The 23,228-nt window shown below is 44.8% G+C and overlaps 1 protein-coding gene across 2 annotated transcripts in view; it reads left to right on the top strand.

Moving 5' to 3' along the window:
* The window catches only part of LOC146784477 (guanylate-binding protein 7-like), a 189,106-nt gene that overhangs the window by 41,515 nt on the left and 124,363 nt on the right, over window positions 1-23,228 (top strand). For both annotated transcript variants that reach the window (XM_085633277.1, XM_085633278.1), the window contains exon 2: window positions 3,438-3,695. In XM_085633277.1, the coding sequence (XP_085489403.1) occupies window positions 3,503-3,695 (193 nt within the window). In that variant the 5' untranslated portion in view covers window positions 3,438-3,502. The remainder of the gene's footprint in view (window positions 1-3,437; window positions 3,696-23,228) is intronic.

Below are 23,228 nucleotides of genomic sequence, written 5' to 3'. Positions count from 1 at the left end.
CCATTATAACAAACATTGGCAAAAGCAAAAATTGTTTTTGGTCTCAAAAAGCACACACTGCCACAGTAGTTACTTGCACTGAACAAAACTACTTTGTGTGCAGATATGCTCCGTGTGAAAGAGCAAAATGCTGTCAATCACAATGAAGCCAGCCGATACAGAGAGAGAGAGACAGAATTTTAATAAACACAAAAGGTCATAGTCAACGCCAGACCAAATTAGGGGCCAAATTATTAAAGACAATCTCTAAAGTGCACCCATGGTATGTGTCCTTGCATTGAGTGCAGCTATACAGCTTTCATGAATTCCCAAGAATATACAGAAGTAGGACAAGAAATTGTACTCCTAGAAAATATTTGTGAACTGCATTTTAGCATGTGCAAATATGCATGTTTAGATTTACTCGTGCGAAAATCTGAGTGTTTGCAAGTTCACTTTCCCTCCAACCACTTTTTTCACAACTCTGTAAGAAGGTTTACGTTTGCCATTGTTAGGAGTAAATTTCCAACATTTCTCAGTATGGGAAAAGGTCGGAGAAGAGTTGTTGAAAACCCTTAAAACATGCAGTTAGTAGGATTACACAGACTCAAATGGGCATTCTAATCCTGGAACTATTGCTTACCACTACCATCAGCCCCAGTATGTAGATCTGTAGAAATGTGGCAACATAAGAGGTTTGCAAGTATTCAAACACTACTGTGGTATCAGAGGCTATATCAGAGCTCTTATATAATGAGATTGCTGCCATAATTTGTTGCCTAACTACATGGCACCAAAGGGACAAGTGGAATTTGTTACAAGACAGGTAGATTTATGAAGCAACCTGCCCCATGGGCAAGTAGATATTTTATTAAATTCCACACCCCTGAACCTTACTTCAGGCCCTGGTGACACTTTTAACTTCCATGCCCTGGGTACTACTGGTACCAGTTTCCAGGGACTTATAAGAGGGTTAACGCTCTTACCAATTGGGGTTACCAATTGACATGAATCAGTTTTTGGTCGAGAACACTGCCACTGAAGCGTGGTTAAGAGGACCCAGTGCACTTTCAGAGTCATAACCATCAGCAATGGAACAAAAAGGGGGGCATGGAAAAAGGTCACTTTTCTACAGAACCAGAGACGAAAGGTGATGAGCAACTAACCTATCCCCTAGTAGTTCTCATCCTCTAAGTGGAAAAACCTGGGAAGGCTGTCTGCATTGGTATGGTCAGTCCCTGGTATGTGTTCAACTGAAAAGTGCATTCACTGAAAGAAAATGGACCACCTCAACAATTTGGAGTTCTCTCCTCACATCTACATCAGCCACCTGAGAGGCCTGTGGTCTGTTTGAACCATGAAGTGAGTCCCAAACAAGTATGGCTTCAGCTTCTTCAGGGACCAAACCACAGCAAAGGCTTCCTTCTCAGTGGCACTCCAACGCTGCTCTCAAGGGAGGAGTCTCCTGCTGATATAGCAGGCCTCGAAAAATCATAAAAATGTTACTAGATGCAGGTCTATTGACTTAAATAATCTACTTGACCTAATTGTAATGCTTTTGAACCATAAACAGGGTTAGAATCATGTGATCATGGGCAAATATTTGAATTCACTGAGCCACCATTTTATTCATTATTACATTTGAGAGGACCTTCAAAGATGTGAGTTCAGCATGTCTGCTGTACAAAAAAACTATTTGGTTTGATGTAAAAGACTAAACGTTTTCTCCATATTTAATACAAATCTAGCCACATATAGTATACACTTAAAGCCCTGACTTGCCCCTTAGTTCATTGACAGCATTGTCATCAGTGCGGGTGGCAGGAATGTTTCTCAAATTATGCTGAAAAACTATCACTTTTAATAAATACATAACTAAAGCATGAAGTGGTAGCCCACTGTCATTTGCAATCAGCAGATTTTACATTGAAATGGTCACAAAATTTTCCACGGACATGCTGTATTACTGATAATACTATATAGTGTACAAACAATAATGTTTGGAAATCAAGTTTCTGCAAATATGTGTCACTTGCACATCACCAAGTAAAGTGTTCTGGTTTGTTTTGTTCCTATTTAAATCTTTGCATCATAGTTCCTAATTGCAAAAAAATGTGCTTTCGAAATTCCCGATATGTTTAAAAATATTTTTACTATTCCTTTACAGGCTATTTAAATATTATGTAGAAGAAACTGACATTTTCAGGCAACTCAGTTGACAAAAAATGCTAACTGTAATAAGAGAAAGAAAAATAAACTCCATTTTCCAAGCGGTAATTAGTAAAAAACATAAACTGACATTTGACCTCTTTCCTTGAACAGACAGCAAATGTGTCAAGATAAAGGAAAAATTTAATGGCATATTTGTTGCTTATTCACTTTCGGAGGGTTGGATTCTGATTAGGGCACTTGTTAAGATACAACTCCTCGTGGCTTCAGACTATCTGTGTGATAAACTGCACCTATTCTGAGTTCAGGGGCAATAAATAACTTGGAGATTCTGGTGTCAAGTTCCCCATGTCACAGTAAATACCATACTCTTTTCCCCGTTTAAGTTCTGGCAGGTTTGACCCACCCAAATATTACAAAGGGCGCAGACTTATTTGCACCCAATAATTACAGGGTGCGGTAAATTCTGTAAAACTGGGGATTGGTGCACGAGCTCTGGAAAAACTCCAGCCCACTCATAATCTTAGGGCCAAAGTGCCTCATTGTAACATCTGTGATCAGCTGCAACTGTAAAGACAGAGCCCAAACCATCTGATAAATAGATAAACACGGTTTCCTTTGGCGGGTGAAAGTGTAGCGCCCGCCCCCCCAACATTGGCTTGATAAAGGAACTGTTTGACACAAAACCACGCCTCTGATCCGAAAGGGACATGTATGGAAACCCTCGTTGCAAGCGAAACTGTAAACATAACAGTATGAATTTGTAGGTTTCACTAGTACATACCTGCCAACTCACACAGTGCCACCGTGTGTCACACGATTTCGGTTCCCTTCACACAGTCACCCGGTGAGGAGCTGTAATCACACAGTGGGAGACAAAATGAGCTGAAAAACACTGCAAGAGGCGTGAAAACCCACAAGGACATCAGTGACGGCCTCAATGACCCTTTGTTTTTGTTTTTTCTGGGAGAGGCACGTGGGGAGGGGGTTGGGGGGGTTGGTGAGGGGCAGAGTGCCGCTTAGGTAGCTTTAGGCATGAGGCCCCACCCTCTTCAATGCCCCGCCTGCCTCACATGGTGGCATTCATTTGTAATTTGGCAGGTATGCTAGTAGAATGCAGGCAACGTCATAGAAGCGTCCCTAGGATTCAGTGCAGCCTGTGGGTTAATATATTGAAAAATCCTTTAGCTCCCTGTTTATTACATACATGCACACTCATAGCTAACTAACAGTGCTGTTAGTTCAGTCACAATATTGCTTATTATAATAATGCTTCCTTTTCTTGACAGATCCCAAAACAGTGTCCTGCATCATCATTCATCTGGCCCATTCAGTACCTTCTCTATAAGAAATAATGGCTGCCCAGGTCAGTATGCCAGCTCCTGTGTGCCTCATCGAAAACACAGCAGAAGGAGAACTTGTACTGAAACACGAAGCTGTAGAGATTTTGGAAAAGATCACTCAGCACGTGGTAGTGGTGGCCGTTGTGGGGCTCTACCGTACTGGAAAGTCCTACCTGATGAACAAGCTGGCGGGCAAGAACAAAGGTGAGTATTCTCTTGTTCGCCTCAATCTGCGTCTGGAACATTAACAAATGTTTACTAGATGTCATAGGATTCACAAATGTGGGCAGCTGTTAGTTGCACCCCCTGTGTGATCATCAAGGGGTGATTGGCAACTCTGAAACTAGGACTCAGTACTTGGGGTATTTGCATCTTCAACATGGCCTTATAGAATGTTACTCTCATTCATCCATATGTAACGTTTTCTGTGAGGCCATTTACTCAGCTTTCTTCAGCCTGGTATGTGAAGGACTGCCTCTTTTTTGGTAGCTATAATTATAATTCTGATGAATGTTCTTGTTTTGTTCCTATCGATGAATCAGTAGTTGATTAATTAATTGATATTCTTGTTTTGTTCCTAAACATTATTTTGTGTCAGAATTTGTCTTGCATTACAAAATATTCAGGGTTTGACCTCAGAATATTCATGATTGGTTGATATAAATGATCTGAACCTAAAATATCATATACACAGCTCAAAATGCTCACCCGTCATGTTTTGTTTTTATGCTTTTCTAGCTCCAAATAGAAGATAAAAAAGGATTAGAGCTCTTAGGTTGGCTGTAGCTGCACTTGTTCGTTCAGTCCCTTACATGGCAGCACTTCTTCATTCTTTGCACAACTTATTGATTAAACCATAGCTATTGTGGCCATTCTCCATTTACCCTGGCTCAGGCGGCACCTCCCCCATTCAGGACTTCACTGTGAGAGGCCCGATAAATGGGCTGGAGTTTCTCCACCCTGGAGTTAATCATACCAGGGATGCTTGTAACTCTGGGGTTGAGGAAAATCCAGCCCATAATGAGTTGACCCTTATGGTCCACTAAGAAATGAGGAATTACCAGGGAATTTGTCATTCCAGGTCTGATTCTTTCAGTAATTGCTAATTTTTTTGGCCTGACTTTCTGCTGCGTTTAGCAGTCTAAGGGCCGAAGGTACGACCCTTACAATTTGCGAGTCGCAAATTGCGTTGTTTTGTGACTCGCAATTTGCGACTCGAAAAATTTAATTTACAACAGTGTATCAGACACTGTTTGTGATTCCAAATGGAGTCTCTAATTGCCTGCCTTATTAATATTCATGAGGCAGGTACAATTTGCAACCCCATTGGGAATGGCTAGCAGTCCCAGTGCTTTTTAAATAAAGCAGTTTTTTTTAAAATGCAGCCTGTTTTCCTTAGAGGAAAACGGGATGCATTTAAAAAAGGAAAATTAAAAGTTTCTGTTTTTTTTTTCTAAGAGTAGGCAGTTGTCCGTGGAGCCACTGTCTGCTCTTCAAATTTGTATTTTGCATATATTCACAAAGGGGAAGGGGTCCTCTGGGGACCCCTTCCTTTTTGTGGGTGCCTTACCACCTACTTGAAGTAGGTGGTAAACTGCAAGGGTTTTGCGACCTCAATTGCAGTCGCAAAGCATTCGTACATTGAAGTGCGAATCGCTATTAGGAAAGGACGCCTTGGCACGCCCCTTCCTAATAACGAGTCACAATCCCTATTTTGCGAGTCGGTAATAAGTTACAGACTCGTAAAATGCGGTTTGTACATGGGGCAGACCAGGGCCGGTCCTAGGATTTGCGGGGCCCTGGGCCAAAAGGGAATGTGTGAAGCCCCTCTAATTTACATAAGTGACCCCTTGCAAGGAGACCATTCAGAGACACTGCAGGAGGCCCATTGTCCAGCATTTTAGATCCCCCACAGTTTTAACTTTCTGCCTACAAGCAATTCTCACACCTCCAGCCGGATAGTTGTGAGAATTGCTTGTGGGCTAGAAGTTAAAACTGTGGGGGTGCTAAAATGCTGGACAATGGGCCTCCCGCAGTGTCTCTGAGCGGTCTCCTGCAATTGGGACAAGAGGAAGCATCTCCCTCTCTTAGGCCTCCAGACACCATCCCTGAGAGGCCTGGTGTAGATACCCCTCCCATGGACCCTAATTGCAAGGAGACACATTTCTTTTAGTTGGAACGACAGGGAAACAACAGGACACACGATCGTTGCGGGGCCCCATGCTGGTGGGCTGAGTGTGAGGCCCTGGGCAGCTACCCACACTGCCCATGCCTAGCGCCGGCCCTGGGGCAGACCTATTTTGCGGTCGCATATGGGACGATTTCCTGTTTGTGACCACAATTAATGGTCGTACATCTGGCCCTATATCTCTGGGTGTGGTGCTCCTGAGGATCTCATAATAACGATAGGGACCAGAGCTGCTATTTTTGACCCCATTGCAATCAAGAGGGCACTCCTAATAAAGGCTTCAGACTGAACCATAATGTCTATTCTCACATACCCCTCAGACCAGGCCAGTATGATGACTCCGTGAGTTCAACACTTAGCACCAATATGTGAATTGATCTCCATGTTATTGGTTCAAATCCTGACAAGGAGTTCCAGTAGAACTGAGTACAAGTGACAAGTATTATTTTGAGTGCTTGGCAACGCTAGAGTGAAACTCTGTAAAAAACAAGTTACATTAATGGGTGACACTCATAAGCCTCAGAGGAAAACTTGAACATTTTTTTTTGTCTAAATTGTTTTTATTAGCTTCAAAAAAAGGCATAACAAACAATACAGACCTGGACATGTGTCTCGTAGCCGAGTGGACCGGCAAGCAATAGTGGATACAACATCAGAGTACCGACCCTAAACAGACCCCGAAGAGGCGAGCCTCCCCCATAAAAACTCACGCTAATGGAAGGGTACAGAGAAGCTAAAGTAGGGAGAGGATGCAAGCCCGGGACTTATACCCCGGAGACCCCCATTGGGCATTAATCGGGTTCTAGCCGTCCTACGCTGGCAAGTACTCAAAAAAGCTCAGGCCAAACCACCCGCTGACACTGTGTCATGAAGCTGCAAAACCAATTTATAACCCCCCCCCCCCCCAACTCCCCACAATCCCTCCCGCCCCACCCGCCCCACCCCACAAAATATATGAGAAAAGAAGGAAGAGAAAGATAGGAAATAGAGAAAGAGATGGGAGGGGCTCCGGTAGAGGGCCCGGAGTTCCGGTGCTGGGGCAAGGGAAGGGCGAGGTCCCTCCAGAGCGGGCACAGGCCAAAAGGCCCCCCCAGGGACCCCGCGACAGCGAGCCACACCATTAGGGGGTGCCACCCACAGCCGCTGCGTCTGCCTATAGCTGAAACAGCTGCAAGCCCCTAAGCTGGGGCGGATATACCGCCGCCGGCAAACCACTAGAAAGGAAATTCACCAGGGTGCCCCACTTAAGTTCAAAGGTGGCATAGTCATCCCTGAAGATGTCCGCCATTCTTTCCAGGCTCAGGAGCCTCCAGAGGCGGGCATGCCACATCGAGGCCGTGGGAGCCGCCTGCTTCTTCCAATTGGCCGCAATAGCCACCTTCGCCGCCCCCAGAAACAACCACATCACGGCCTTATCTGCTCTGGTTTGGTAGCGCAGGGAGGGATCTCGGAGGCCCAACAGTGCCGTCGCCACGGAGGTGGGGATCGGGTAGCCCAACATAGATTTGATTTGCGCCAGGATCTCCTCCCAGAAGGGGCGGATTATAGGGCAGGTCCACCAGATGTGCTGAAAGTCCCCCAGCAACCCACAACCCCTCCAGCAGCGGTCAGAGGTACCAGGGAAAATACGCCGCAATTTAGCTGGATAAAGGTACCAATCCACCATTACCTTCATGTGGGCCTCCCGCAATTCAATCGAATGGTTGTGTTTAGATATGTCCGACCACAGAGCCTCCCACTCCCGTTCCTCAATTGGTCTAAGTAGCACCTATCCCCGGCCAATGTCGCCGGGGATAGGTCTTGGTACAGCGCGCACGTAAATCCCTGGAACGACACCTCCGCAGACGCTCGGGCCGCCGCTAGGACGGCCTCCTTGATTTTGTAGGAGTGAAATTTAGCCAGTATGTCTCTCGGCCTCCGCTTATCTCCTGGCGCCAAGAAGCCCACCCTGTGTGCCCGGCCAAGTTTGATCTTGAGGGTCTGCGGCTTCACCACCTCCGCGAAGAGGCCCTCCAGGAATGCCTCCAGGTCTGGACCCTCCGCCCGTTCTTCCAGGTGGCGCACGCGGATGTTATCGCGACGGGCGTGATTCTCCAGGTCTTCCGCCTTGAGCTGCGTTAGCGTCAGTTGATCTTGGATGGCTTGAATCCGGTGTGAGTGATCCGTGGTCCTGCCATCCAGATCCTGATGGCGGGCCTCCAACTCCACCACTCGCGTGCCCACCGCGTCGACGTCTTGCCGGAGGCCGGATAGCTGGTCGCGCAAGTCCGAGCGCAGCTGGTCAATCGAGCGCTGGACATCCCGGCCTATCTCCTCCCGCAGCTCCGCTTTGAAGTCCCGTAGTGAGGCCAGGAGGTCCTCCTTAGTGAGCGCCATCTTGCCCGGCGCTTCTGCCGGGGTCCCAGGCGGCCCCCTATCCGCTGGACCGAAGAAGGCTGTGACGGAGGCGTTGCGTCTTGCTTGATTCTTCTTAGCAGGCATATGGCCGCCCCTGACCGGCTCCGTCCGCGGCGCGCATGTCCAGGGCCCCCCGGATCAGCACCCGGGGCCCCAGCCCGCTCCGACAGCACACCTCCGTCGCTCCCGGCCCCTCTCACCACGATCTCCGGTGCGCCTCCGGGGACCCGCCAATCGGTGTTGGTGCGACGGGGAGCCTCCTCCGGCCCCCCCGTCCAATGCCAGTGTGTCCCCTTGCAAAGGCTCACTCCGTCGCCCGAGGGGGAGGCGCGCCGCAGACGCGGCTCCGTCGAGAGTCCCCGGCACAACCACGAGGGGACGGCCCCCCACTAGCGCTCCCGGGTAGCTGGGACACGGAGGGCGGCTCACCCGCCACCCCTCCGCTCGTTCAGGCCATGCGCATGCATTCTCTTGGGGCCGCCTGGTCAGTCCTCCTCCCGCTCCTCACCGTGCCTCTGTCGCTCACTCTCCGCTCCCCGCTCAATGTGGCCGCTTCATCGAGAGTCCCGCTCTCCGTTGAGACCGCAGCCTCGGGGGTCCGCTCCTCTCCCCCTCCGGGTCCGTGCCTCCACGAATGCACCCAGGGAGCCGCAGCCGCACTCGTCCTCAGCCCGGGTGCGCGGGCCCGTCAGCCGCGCCCGGCGTGAAGCGCCGATCTCTCCATGGGATCCGCCATCTTGCTCATCGGCGGCGCCGCTGCCGCCACGGGGCCCGGGCGCTCCGTCAGCCTCTCAGCGGGATTCGTCCCGGTCTACCGGTGCCCATCAGCTCGCCTACGCATACCGGGAGCGTTTGTCCCGCCCAGGGACCCAGGAACAGCCTTGCAGCCGGGGTAAGCCCGGGGTGGTGCGGGAGCCGACTCGGATCACGTCCGATCGGCCATCTTGCTCAAGCCACGCCCCCATTGAAGCTTTTGTATATAATATCTCTCATCCTGAAGATGGCACAGAGTTCATTTAGATTTTTCTTCCGAGCACTTCTTAAATACAGGTCCATCCTGACGCAATCACCCTTGACCACTATATTTCTTCTACATCTGTAGCCTCCTTGAATAAAACTGGTAGTGAAAAGTGCTGCCAGTTTGCTAGTAATACACTAGATGGTAATGAAAAAATAGAATGTGTTTCCTTAGGCCTTATTTACTCCTATTACATTTTCTAGGTAGCAGGCAATGGTATCTGTAAAATTCAGAGAACAGGTAGGAACTTGTTTTATTTTAAAATTGCATTTTCCCTTCGTTTTCCCTATTTTAATTTCACCCTTTCCATTCTTACGCCTCCCCTGCTTACTGCACTTGAATGGTTTGCTCCATCGGGCCCTCGAGGAATGGGATGTCTGGTGTAGTTGGTTGAAGTGACCAATAAACGTTGCAATTGTTCTACGTTCTAAAGTGGGTCCGAATTATAATGGACCTTTTACAAACATACACATTTGGCATATTAAGAGTAGTTTTATTTGAAAGCTCGATTTATTGGTACGTTTGTAAAACATATAGTTACCATGGGGTGCTTTGAAAAAATGGGCCCGCTACAAAAAACAGAGAGTAACCCCTCTACACTGAAGGGGTCAGGGTTTCAAATGATGAAAAAGGGGACTTCAGTGTATTGTTTTTCTGTTTCTTTCAGCCAGACGACCTTTTATGCATGGAGCTGCCTGGGTTACTTTCCATGAGCAGGGCATCTCTCTACTTTGAGGTTTCTCGAGAGAACTTTTTAGGTCTCGCCTAGCGACGCAGTGCATGCATTGCTCGCTCTTGCCGAGATCTATTGTTTACGATTTAGCTTGTGAAGCAGGGGTGGAAGCTCCACCCATGCTTCTTATTGGCGCGGCTCCCAAATGCGTGCTTTTTATTGGGAGGGAAGCATGTTTTGTTACCTCCCTGTCTCCTGTTCGCCGTGCCTGCCCGGACAGGAGCTGTGCACGCGCACGGCGTCTGTTTTGCTGACGGCGGACTACACAGGGCTTTGTTAATTAGGGGTTATATCTATCGGTTTCACTTTTGGATTTCGCTGCATCTCGCGAGTTGCGTTTTAAATATGTCACACATGCCGTGCAGCACTTCGTTTATGACTTCCTTTATTGTGTGCGAGGTAAGCTCTGAATCTTAGCTTGCTTGCCCACATCGCAGCGTTTTATTCTCAGTTTGTAGCTTGTTTTTACTGAGCTGGGGGGTGGGAGGCCTTCCTCGCACGCTGAGAATTAACTTGCGCGGTCCGCTTCGGCCGCGCTTTAACACTGCTTTGGCACGGTGCCCTCATCCATGCCACTTTCGGAAATCTTCTAGCTAAAACAACACGTGGAACTACTAAATAGGGGGAAACTACATAACTCATTGGCGTTAAAAAGTGCATAGTTCCATATCCAATGCAAATGCTAAGAAAATAAATAAAAATCTAAATGATTACGTCTATTTGAAACACGCGCTTATTTTTCTATTCAGCTGTGCCAGAGTATTAGCATCTATCTTGCAGATGTTCTGATTTAAGATGACAAGGGGGCAATAGTGCGTTAAGATAGCAAATGGGGGATGGGAGCACACTGCCTCACCTCCCAGCACAGTTCGCCCCTTAGCATTGTGGTAAATACAGTTCACAGCAGGGCTCGAAAAATCTGAAAAATGGTACTAGTCCTGCAGGTCTAGTACCTCCAAAAATCTCCTCGCCCCAACAGTGACCTACTTGACCTCCGTCTCTGAAAGCGGAGCAAAAGTGACAAGATAACAAGATTTAAAGGCATTTTTATTGCTCATTTGCTTTGTGAGCAATAAAAAGGCCTTTAAATCTTGTTATCTTGTCACATTTGCTCCGTTTTCAAAGACGGAGGACAAAAGTTAGTATGTTTTCCTACTCGCCAGAAAGGGCGAGTAGGACCTAAAAATAGCTCGACCTCATAAAATGTACCTCGCAAATGCGAGCGGTGGAGTGGATTTGTCGAGCCCTGCACAGTGATTTCTTACTTGAATTTTAGCTGTAGTGGTTCACCAAAGTTGGTGCAGGTTAGTGCTGTGAATCTCTAGACACATGTGTTTCTGGATGTTATCCGTCTTCAGTAGAGATAAAAAACGAAAATTCCTTCTGGTGTTGCTGGAAAGGCTGCCATAGTCTCTCGGGTCTCAGTACCTCTCTCTGGCGCACAGGTGCATCGCCAAGAGCTCGTCAGCTCAGTGGCTCAAGGGAGCCATAAGTTGGCAGGGTATGCTCAGACGTGAGTCCCTTGCTCACTTTGCCACTGGATTCAAGCAAGCCTGGCTGAAGACGGCTGAAATGCCAGAAACCGGTCCTAGGAAGCTTGTGTCCGGTCCAGGGAAGGCATGGCTTGGCAGTTCGGGCTGGACTGTTCCCATGAGGCACAGCTCAGACTGATTTGCATATGGCCATGTCTGAACTGGGGTGGCAGAGTGGGCTAAAGAACGGTGATGGATCAAACCCAGATCTGTTGACTGGGTGTGAGTGTTTGATTGGTTCTGATGCTCCATCCATCACCACCCCCTTTTGTACTGACTATCATGATGCCTGATCCCCTACAAAAGGGGAAGAGTTCCAGTAAAATCGGTCTTGCATCATTAAAAGCACATTTTGCTAAACTAACCCTGAAATTTGAATTCTTTTGACTGGGAGAGATTTTTTCTGCTGCGTTGATTAAAAAAATTAATGTCAAGGCTGGTGATCTTCTGCTGAAGAAGCTTAAATGTACATTTTAGTTGTTTAGCAGTACCTTAAGCCTTTGACTTTTATTGACTGACATCTGCCACTCAATGAGATTCTTTGTGGATTTGACATTTAGGATCAGAATTACTCCCTGGCACAATTAAATGATCATTTTATGATCCTACCACATAACTTGTGGCATTCTTTGTGTGTGCTTATTCACGCTAGTTGTTAAAGGGACAAACCTGTTTGAGCATGAATCATAGCCCTGTTTCCCCAGGGCGGTACCTCTAGGCAGCAGTCTCCTTGGTGGAAGGACCTGCTTGGGACCTTGGGGTTTGCATTATCTTTCCTGTAGCATCTGCATCTTTCCATAACCTTTAAAAATCAAGCACATTAACCAATGAATAAGATCTTTTCCAAGAAATAAGTAAATATGAGTCAGTTAAATACACTAGCCAAATTGATGCAAAAAGTTTGGATGAATTAACTGCGGACATAAAATTAACTCTACAACTAAGATACTCTTTGAATAAGAAGTAAATGTTTCAGAACAAGTATCAGAGATTCCTTTAATGAAACTGGAAAAACGGATTAGTACTTTTTGAAAATTAAGCATTGGGGCTATCTCATGAAATGTTTATGGTGATCTGATATGTTTGATATATTTGAATCTCTAATGTCAGCTATATATTTTGTACCACCACTTACATGTCAGTTGTAAGGCTAAACAAACATTTGTCTTGTATGTATATTGTCATCTCTGTTTTAGGGTAGAGATGCAGCTGAATGGGCCTCACCAACTTACTGCCTGGTAATAAACTGATTAGTAGTTAGGAATTCATTAGAGTGATGTATGCCCAGAGGTTAACTGCTAATTCTAAAGGGTCAGAATTAATTCTGTCTGGCAAAGTACTGTAAGTGTGCAGAACATATCTGGGTCAAAAGTATGGGCAGTATTAAGAGACGTTTGAATGTGCTTGAGAAGATTATATGTCATGAGAACATCTTTGTCTATTACATGATGACAATCAATCTTATGGCACTGATTTACAGTTGTACAGAAAAGAAAGTCCACTGAATTGTGGGGAAAGTGGAAATTGGAGCTCATCCACTGGTTGTGAGTCATCCAGGGAATTACCTCCACCATAGGGACAGTGTGACAGAGGATATTCTGTTAGAAGATTCTCCCGTGGTGGACTGACCACTTCAAAAATGTGGAGATTTTCTGTTGCCCCCTAACTTTGAATCAACTCTTGTGTTAAGGAATGTACTTAGGTGTAAGCGTGAAATGAAGGGCTCAACGAAAAGGAGAGACCATTGAGCCAATAAATTGTTGTAGTGTCGTCTTGTAAAGCAGTGTACAAAAATATGTGTTCGAGGCATATGAGCTGTAGATCATATACATGTGCATAGATCGCCATCTGGTGTTGAGCTCGGATGTTTGCACTTTGTTTTTATCTTGGAAGAAGTTTTTGTAGTCACACGGTAGGTGACTACTCCTTAGGGTGATAGTGCGCATGGGCATCGACTCCATCTCCAGATATTTTTTTTCCGCCATTGGGTTTGGATGTGATTCGCTGCGTTACGGGTCGGTGCCATTCTCGAACCCCCTTAGACACGCAGTCCCTCACCACTCAACAGTATTTTCTCAATCGTGTTTCACTTTCGACGTGCATCTTCCAAAAATATAAAATCTTTGACCTAGATCTTCGACGCTGGCCATTGGGCCTATCCGCGCCAACCACGCCTGCAGTCAATGGAAAAGACTCCTTTTAAAAAATGCCCCGGGTGTGGTGCTAAGTTCCCACACACGGACTTACACCAGGTTTGTAATCTCTGCCTCTCCCAGGAGCACGAGGACAAGAACTGCGAGGCCTGTGCATCTTTCAGGTCGAAAAAAACATCCGTTACCGTCGGGCTCGACGTCACGAAATGTCCAGCACGCAAAAGCAGCTTGGTTCCGGACATCTTCGGAGCAGATCCCGAAGTCCAGCCAGAGCAACAAGCTGATGAAGGAGAGATCTCCGTCTCCGAAGCCGATGACTCCGACATCAAAGACGAGGCAATACCACCAGCTCAGCGGTCCGTGAGTACCGAGACCCCTCTCCTGCCCAATCCCAAACAAAAGGCTCCAGTAACACCTTTGCCCTCTGGCTCAGGTCGACACCGGCAACACATTTCAGATGCCCCGCGCTCGGGCCCAGCTATGAAACCAAAAGAAAATCCTTCTGGCTCGGGCTCGAGCCAACACCGTTCCAGTACCGACAAGTCACCTTCGGCACCGAAGCCCAAAAGCAAAGATGTGCCACACGCTTTTTCCTCGGCACCGAAAACAGCCTAAACACTGAAGCCCTTGGCGTCGAAATAAACATTTGGAGCCGAAAAAATCTTTGGATCCGAAAAAGGTCTCGGAGCCACATACTCCCATACCAAAAACTAAAAGAGTCCAAGATCCCGCAGAAAGCTTCAGAAACAAAGGCAAAAGAACATTCTGACCCTAAACCTTCAGCACGGAAAAAGGACATTGTACCCAAACAACAGTCTGCACCAGATTTTTCGGATCCAAAGCAAAAAACACTACACATTGACCCAGAAACCGGTCAAGTTGTCGCCAAGCCTCCTAAAAAGAGCAAACTGGACACTCCACCAGACTCTCAAATACCCATTAAACAGAGAGAAATGGGCACAATTACTTCTCCACCTCCCTCTCCTTCTCTAGCTGATCCTAATTTGTTAATTTCTCCAGCACGTTCCCCACAACATACATTTTCACCTCAACCACAGGATGAGGAAGATGATTATAATGATGGGGATGGGAACGTAGATCCAGATAGGGATGATGATGCACATACCATCCCACACGTAGATCCTTGGTATGATTACAATACAGATCCCGATCCACACAATGATCCAGACCTCTATCCCTCTAGGCCATCACCACCAGATGATAATATTGGGTTTGCGCAATTAATTAATAGGGCTGCTTAGTACCACGGTGTACAATTACACTCTGATCTCTTAGAGGAAGACTTTTTATTCGAAACATTTGCACCCTCACAAAATTCCACACACACCCTACCAATGCTAAACGGCATGCTAAAACATGCACTAGAAGTGTTTAAAGACCCAGTCAGAGCCAGGATCCTCAACACCAGGGTGGACAAAAAATATAAGGCAGCCTTCAGTAACACAGTGTACATCAGAGGTCAGGTCCCTTTAAATTCTCTTGTGGTGTCTAATGCACGCAAGAGGGCTAATTCACGGAGCACAGGTGACATCCCTCCTCCTGATAAGGAGTCAAAACTCATAGATGCATCTGGCAAACAAATTGCATCACAAGCTGCAAATCACTGGTGGATTGCCAATGCCCAAGCTTTGTTAGCCAGATATGACAGAGCTCACTATGATGAGCTTGTAAAGCTAATGCAACATCTGCCTGACCAATATAAGAACAAAGCTAATGACCTTATACAGAAGGGTAAATTAATAACCAACACATCTATAAAATGTGCCCTCGATGCGGCTGATACAGCATCTCGTTCTATTAATACCAGCATTTTACTACACAGGCACGCTTGGCTCCACATATCCGGATTAAAACATGAGGTGCAATCCACTATTCTTAATCAGCCTTTCGACCAAGATCATCTTTTTGGACCCACAGTCGACACATCTTTAGAAAAGATGAAAAAAGATACTGAGACTGCCAAGTCCATAGGGGGGCTTGTAATTGTCTTCCCCTAGAGGCTCTTTTCATTGCTTTTTTTTACAGGACTGGCTCCAAAACCACTGGCTCAGAAAATCCCTCTTCATCATATAAAAGTCCCAATAAAACTACCTCCTCCTGAGGATATTTTCGAGGAGGATACAGGGGTAACGAAAAAAAGGGAAGAGGCCGCGGTAACACCCACAGCTCCCCTACCACCTAGCACTGACTTCCCTCCACTCCTGTCGGGGGACGTCTCTCACAGTTCCTACCTGTCTGGAACTCCATCACAACAGACAGGTGGGTAAGACAAATTATCCAGTATGGTTATTGCCTGGAAGTCACCTCCACTCCCCCAAACATTCCTCCCAGACAACGTCCAATGTCCTCGGAACATCTGACGCTTCTAAAACAAGATGTTATCTCTCTGTTACAAAAACATGCAATACAACCAGTCCCCTTGCCTCATCAAGGCACATGGGTTTACCCCCTATATTTTCTAATTCCAAAAAAGGACGGCTCTCCCAGGCCAATAATGGACCTCAGACCGTTAAACCTTTACATTCAGTCAGACCACTTCCACATGGTCACTCTCCAACAGGTGCTCCCCATGCTTCAACAAGGCGGCTTTCTCTCCACTCTGGATTTAAAAGATGCCTACTTCCATATTCCCATTCAACCCGCTCACAGGAAATATCTCAGGTTAGTGGTAGACGGTCAACACTATCAGTTCAAAGTCCTCCTTTTCGGGTTTACCACAGCACACAGTCTTCACAAAGTTCCCCGCAGTAGTAGCAGCACACTTACGATGACAACATATTCACATGTTCCCTTATCTGGAAGACTGGCTAATAAAAGCCAAGTCACACAACAGCCGTGTGCAACACACACCCAAAACAATCCAGTTGCTTCACCAATTGGGATTCACGGTGAACCTCACCAAGTCCCACCTCCAACCGCCCAACTCACAACATTATCTAGGAGCTACAATAAACACTTCAAAAGCTCTAGCATACCCGAACTCAGTCAGGATATGCAACATTCAAGCTCTAATATCACAATTTCAGCCTCAATTCTCATAGTCTCTTATGCAAGACGTCCCTTACAGGAGTGTTTGGCACATCAGTGGAACCAGGCTCAAGGTCAGTTAACAGATCTGGTGGACAGCCGCACACATCGCTCTCTGCAGTGGTGGAACACACAAAACCTTTCTAAAGGGCGGCCGTTCCTCGACCTGTTTCCACAGATAGTGCTAACAGCAGACGCAACGCTCACCTTCAAAACCATACCATTCAGGGCATATGGACCCCTCAGTAAAAACAACGCCACATAAATTACCTGGAATTACTGGCAATTTTTCTGGCATTAAAATCATTTCAACTCCATCTGGTAGGCAAAGGTGTCCTGGTCCGTACAGACAACATCACAGCAATGTATTACATACAGAAACAGGGGGGACACACTCTTACATATGGAGATGGGCCATTCCGCAAAACATATATCTCCTTGCAGAACACCTCCTAGGGGTACACAATCAGATTGCAGATCTGCTCAGTCATCAAACACAGCAGATCCACGAATGGGAACTTCATCCTCAAGTTCCTCTTCCATTCTTTCACATGTGGGGCCACCCAGAAATAGATAAGTCCGCCACACACCAGAATGCAAAATGCCCAACCTTTGCGTCCAGGTATCCACACCCATTGTCCAAAAGCAATGCGATATGGATGAACTGGTCAGGAAAATTTGCTTACGCTTTTCCGCCTCTCCCGCTAATTCCGTTAGTGGTTCAGAAGCTCAAACAGCATTCCCTCACAATGATCTTGGTTGCTCCAACATGGGCCTGAACAACCATGGTTCACAACCCTCTTGGAACTATCAGTAGTTCCTCATCAAAAGCTACGCCTCTCACCCAAGCTTCTCACTCAGAACCATGGAGGGATAAGACATCCAGATCCCAGTCAACTCATCCTTTTGATCTGGCACCTGAAGTCTTAGAGTTTGGCTACCTCAATCTCCTGCCAGACTGCATGAACATCATTAAAGAGGCTAGACGTCCTACCGCCAGAGCAAGCTGCGCAGCAAAGTGGAAACGATTTGTAATTTACTGTACAAATAACAAAATCAATCCACTAGATGCCTCTATTCAAAACATTATCTGTTCTCTCTTGCACCTACAGCAATGTAACCTAGCATATACATCCATAAGACTAAATCTCGCGGCAATAGCAGCTTATCTCCAAAACAGACACCACTTGTCTTTGTTTGGAGTACCCGCTTTCAAAGCATTTATGGAAGAATAATTCCACCCAGAGTTCCACCCTCTCCAGTATGGAATTTAAATATTGTACTTACCTGACTTATGGGGTCCCCCTTTTGTCAGTCAGTCAGTCAATACTTTATTTCGGCTATGTAGCCATAAAAGCCAATATACATAACAAAATAATTACATACAAAACCATAATGTACAGTTGCAAACAATAGACAAAAGGTGATTATAACTCCATGATTAAGCAATACCAGTTAAGATATAAATAAATATTAATTTAATTAAAAGCCAGAGTTCATAAAAACAAATAATACTATAAAACTGAGGTAGACTTAGTAGAGTAAAACAGCAAAGCAAGGGTAATCCATAATTTCCTTCCTTTGCTATTACAGTTTGTGACCAGAGCGTTTCCTAATAATATATACATTAAATAGAAATCTACTTATACCAAACACCATCAGTTGAGAGGTGTTAGATTTTAGTATGCGCTCTGCTACTTTGTATGACTCAACCCCCATATTTTTACAAAGGGGTTTAATCCAGCAGATCCTCGGTTTCATATAAACTGGACAAAAGAAAAGTATGTGGGCAAGGTCTTCCCTAGCCCCAAGAGAACACATAATACACGCATCCGAACCATTTTCCCCAGCCCACCTAGATGTATAGGTATTTATCAGTAAAACCCCATACCTGAATTCTAGATAAAGAGATTTTGCTAGAGGAGGAGCAATCTCGTCCATAAATTCTTCGAAGTTAGGTGAATCTTTTATATTTAGGAAATTCTGAGACAGTGTACCGATAGTAGATCCCAGAATTAATTCACCGTTAACATAAGACCAAAAGGTATCCTTAAGTAGTTTTTTTGAGAACTGAGTCAAATTGTGGGGCTCCTCCCAATAATGGAAAAGCCCTAGTCTCTTAAACCACGTGCATATATACCTCAGCCATGGGGTTTTCAGATGCTCATCCAACTTAATTAGTTCAATCAGACCAAACTTGTAGTCCCTCAACTCAGGGGTTGACTATACCCTGGTCCAATATAATAGTGGTCTTAATGAAGCTAAATGCTCTGTTCTTTTAAGATTGATGTCCAAAAATAGGGGGACAACGGGAGTATGAGTCGGTATTTTAAGTAGACTGCGCACAAAATTGTTTTCAATCATCCCGAATTTGTTGGTATTACAATATCCCCATATCTCTGCACCATAGAGAGCTGCTGATTGAGCCTTAGCTTTGAATACCTCCAGTGCTGGAGAAATAGCTTTGGAATAACTTGCTCCGTGCACCTTTAGGATAGAGAGTGAGTTTTGTTTGAGGGATAATAAACTTTTATTCTGCTGACCTCGCCAGGTTAATTTATTATCCAACATCAGACCCACATAGTTAAAACTTTCTACCTGTTCAAGTGTACGATTCTCTAAGAACAAGTTTTTCCTAAGGGTTTTTTTTGGGTTTATGGCCATGTATTTGGTTTTCATTGGGTTTATTTTTAACTTATTTTCCACGCAATAGTTTTGGAAGGAATTAACCAAATTTTGCAAACCTCTCGGAGTCTGGGAAATGAGGATAGTGTCGTCGGCAAAAAGTAAGGAAGTAATTATTTCGCCGTCTAATTTCGGGGAGTCATGGACACAGTTCCTCAGGTATGTTGGAATATCATTAACGTACAATGAGAACAATGTGGGTGCTAATACGCAACCTTGGCGCACACCTCGATCTATAGGGATCGCTTTGGATAATTCGCCAGCCTTTCCCCATCTGATTTTAGCATAGTTCCCTGTATGTAGTCTAATAAGTTCATTGAGTAGCTCACCTGGAACATTTAACTTCTTTAATGTAGACCACAACAACTTACGGGGAACGAGGTCAAAGGCGGCCCGTAAATCCATAAACGCCACATAGAGACTACCCCTCCTGATATTTATATATTTCCAGCAAATGCACATAAATCTAAACACCTGATCAACTGTACTGATTTTCGATCTAAAGCCTGCTTGGTATTTAGTCAGTATTTTTGTCTCCTCAATCCAATCTAAAATCCTGTTTAAAATATGTCTGGCAAAGATTTTTTGTAAAATATCTATTAAACTGATAGGGCGGTAATTGCTAGGATCATGGCGGTCACCCTTTTTAAAGATTGTTATGATTTCTGCCCCTTTCCATGATTCTGGAATTGGTGTACCGGCCACAATTGAATTACTTAAAAAGTTAATATATGGTCCCCACACTTCCACATCATGTTTCAATAGATCACATGGGATTTTGTCAGGACCGGGGGCTTTACCTATTTTAACAGCTAATAATGCCTGATTTGTTTCTTCTAGGCTAAAATGTAATGGTATAGTACTATTATCAGAATTAATGTCTACATTGTCAGGGGACAAATCATCCTTATTAATAGAATAGAGTTTAGAAAAGTGGTCACACCAAGTGGATTCATCCAAAAAAATGTCCTTGGGTGATCTACCCTTCTTATTTCCCTTGGCAATTAAATTCCAAAACGTACTTTGATCATGTAACTTAGCTGCACTCAGTAAGGCCTCCCATAGGTCAGCATCCCATGCTTTTTTAGCTTGATTCATAATATTTTTATAGGCCATTCTTGCATTTTTATATCATTTTGGCTCCCACTTTTTACTGCAAGGACCAGCCTTGATTTGGCAAACCTACAATCTTGGTTATACCACTGGTTTTCTAGCTCTAAGTGATCCATATTTTTATTCCCTTCTTTTTTATAAACTTTGCTCAAAAGAGGGGATAGAGCGTCGACCAACTTATGATGTAAATCAAGGACTCCCTGAGTGCCTAGTAAAGGCATCTGGGGTGTCCCAATGATTTCATTGAATTTACTGTAAATGTTGGACAGTGCTTCTTTTTTTCCCAAAATATAAGACCATTTTATAGCACGCCTATTATTAGATATCTGAATCTCTCCAACCAGAGAATTTAATGGGCCTTCTACAGGTAGTCTAAGTAGAAAAAGAGCAGAATCTAACCATAATTGGAGGGGAAAGTGATCACTCTCTGTTCTGGAGTCAATCTTAAAATCAATTATTGATCTCCATAAGTTTCGAGAGGCCATTACAAAATCAATATGTGACCTAAGACTTCCCTTGAAATAAATGGGAGCTGATGGACTATCTGAAGGGAAGCGACCGTTACATGATTTTAAATCATGTGACACAGTCATCTGTAGAATCTGTGTTGCAGCTATGGAGCTTTTGACAGAACTTAAAGCCTCCAGGGGCATGATATCGTTAGCAACGTCTTGTTCATCAAACAATCTTTCTAAACCCTGAATTGGTTCATATTTGCAATTGAAATCTCCACAGATTAAAAGCTGAGCATTATCTCCTAAGCCTTCTAAAGTGGAATCCAGAATTTCTATCACCTTTGATTCCCTGTTAGATGGATATGGTCTGTTATAAATGTTTATTAGATAAATGACTCCTTTCTTACTGGTCACAATGTTTAGACCTAACAGGTCAGGACAGGGGATAGATAGCTGGCTGACCTCTATTTCCAAGGAGACTTTAACCCAGATGACCAACCCCCCGGATGCCCTTCCTCTATTTGATGGTGTTGCTTTGGAGCTGAATGTTTTATATCCAACTCTATGGGGGGTTTCTACCATCCAGGTTTCTTGAAGGACGATAATATCATGTTTTTCAATAAATGAACACAATACCATGCCCTTCAAGTTCCTGGAGAGGCCAGCGATATTCCAGGATAGTAGTCTAATATTAGAATTATCAGTTACGCATAGAGGAGAATCCCTTGATCTAATGACTTCACTAGCAGTATCATCCACAACTAAGACTGGAGAATTTCCTGCTTCCACTTTATAATCGTCAACATTATTGCCTAGTGTCTCTAACCGGGCTGCATTTAACTTCAGAGCCATGGCTGAGTCAGCTACATCTTGCTCTCCCTGCCAATCTCTGATAGTCCCAGCTGAGTAGAGCTGCTCATCTGATGGCAAGGTTAGAGACCTCGGTGCTATCATGATTTCCGAACCAGAGGTTTCGCTGCCTTTAGGAGTCCCCTTCGGAAGGTTAACCAATAATGGGACTAAAGTTATATTTCCATCAACTTGTATGAGTCAATCATTTTCATCTAGTTCGCTCAGTACTGTAAATCTATTCTCCATAGGGATTTCGAAATTTGATGGATTAATAGTACGAGTCAGTCTTTCCCTATTCGTAATTTGTATTGGTCTAACTAGATGTCTATAGAAGTAGCCCAAAGAATGTACACGCACAGTATTCTCTCCTAATACAAGAGAAGCTGCACTTAATAGGGTGGTTGCAACATGTTGGGGGTGTCTAAAATTTATTATAACACAATCCCCCTTACACGTTTTCCTTGTATTACCTAACCAGAAGACTCGTCTGGTGGACAGTATTTGATCTGAAAAATTAGTAGGGAAGCCACAATTTTTGTTTAACCAAGCAACTGATTTCCTCTTAAGTGAATCATGCGTTTCACAATGGGGATTAGAAGTTACTGGGTCAAGTGGAGGAACATTAGATAAGACAACCACGTAAGGTTCACAAGCTGGTGGAAGATTGACACAGTGTAATTTCTGTGCTATAGCTCTAGGCCCCTTACTACTAGGTGGGTCTGTATTGGATTGGATACCACTGACAACTGGTGGTAGTGATCTCATAGAACCAATAGGGATCCCACCCTCCGATGTAGGTAGCGGGGCGGTATGAACGGTTTGAATTGGTGCCTTAAACAAGGTAGTAGGCTGTTTCATTTCATCTAAGAGACCACCCAGCCTCAATACCTCAGTTGAAAAGATTTCAATTTTTTGTACAAGAGGCTTAATCATAAGCGCTAATTTTTCCTCAAAAATTTTGGCTATGACCCCCGAGAGATCAGAATTCTCAACCTCATTAAGGGTCTGAGTTTTGGCATGGGCCACAGTATTTCTCTGAGGTTGGTCTGACAGTGACTTATGATGCACACTTCCCTTCTTAGGTTGGGGCTTTCTCCATTTCCTAACCACTCTTTTCGGGGGAGATGGGAGAAATTCAGACTCTCTTGGGGACTCCAATATACCTTGACATAAGGGATCAACGTCATTCTCCACAATGGAAAGAATCGAATTTTCCAATAAGGGAGCTTCCGATGAAGGATCCAATATGGCAAGAGTGCGAACACTACCATCTATGGATGACTCTATATTATCTGCAAGGGGCTCCTTCCCTAGCGATTTCCGTCTTTCACTATTGATCATATTAACCTTTTTAACCAAGTAGTTATCCATTATATTTTTAACTTTTGCCATAACAGAACACAAGTCGCATTAATAGACAATTACAATTATAATCAGCAAAACAAGAGGGTCACTAGAGAGACAAGTTTAAAAGCTAATGCGATGAGAATGAATACTGCAATAAGTTTGGTATCTTATAAGTGACAGTGACTACTACACTGCAAGGTATGACTTATACATTAG

The sequence above is a fragment of the Triturus cristatus genome, chromosome 11 (genome assembly GCF_964204655.1).
Source record: "Triturus cristatus chromosome 11, aTriCri1.1, whole genome shotgun sequence".
NCBI lineage: Eukaryota > Metazoa > Chordata > Amphibia > Caudata > Salamandridae > Triturus > Triturus cristatus.
Note: the sequence above shows the minus strand (reverse complement) of the source record. Positions and strands in the feature narration are given on the sequence as shown.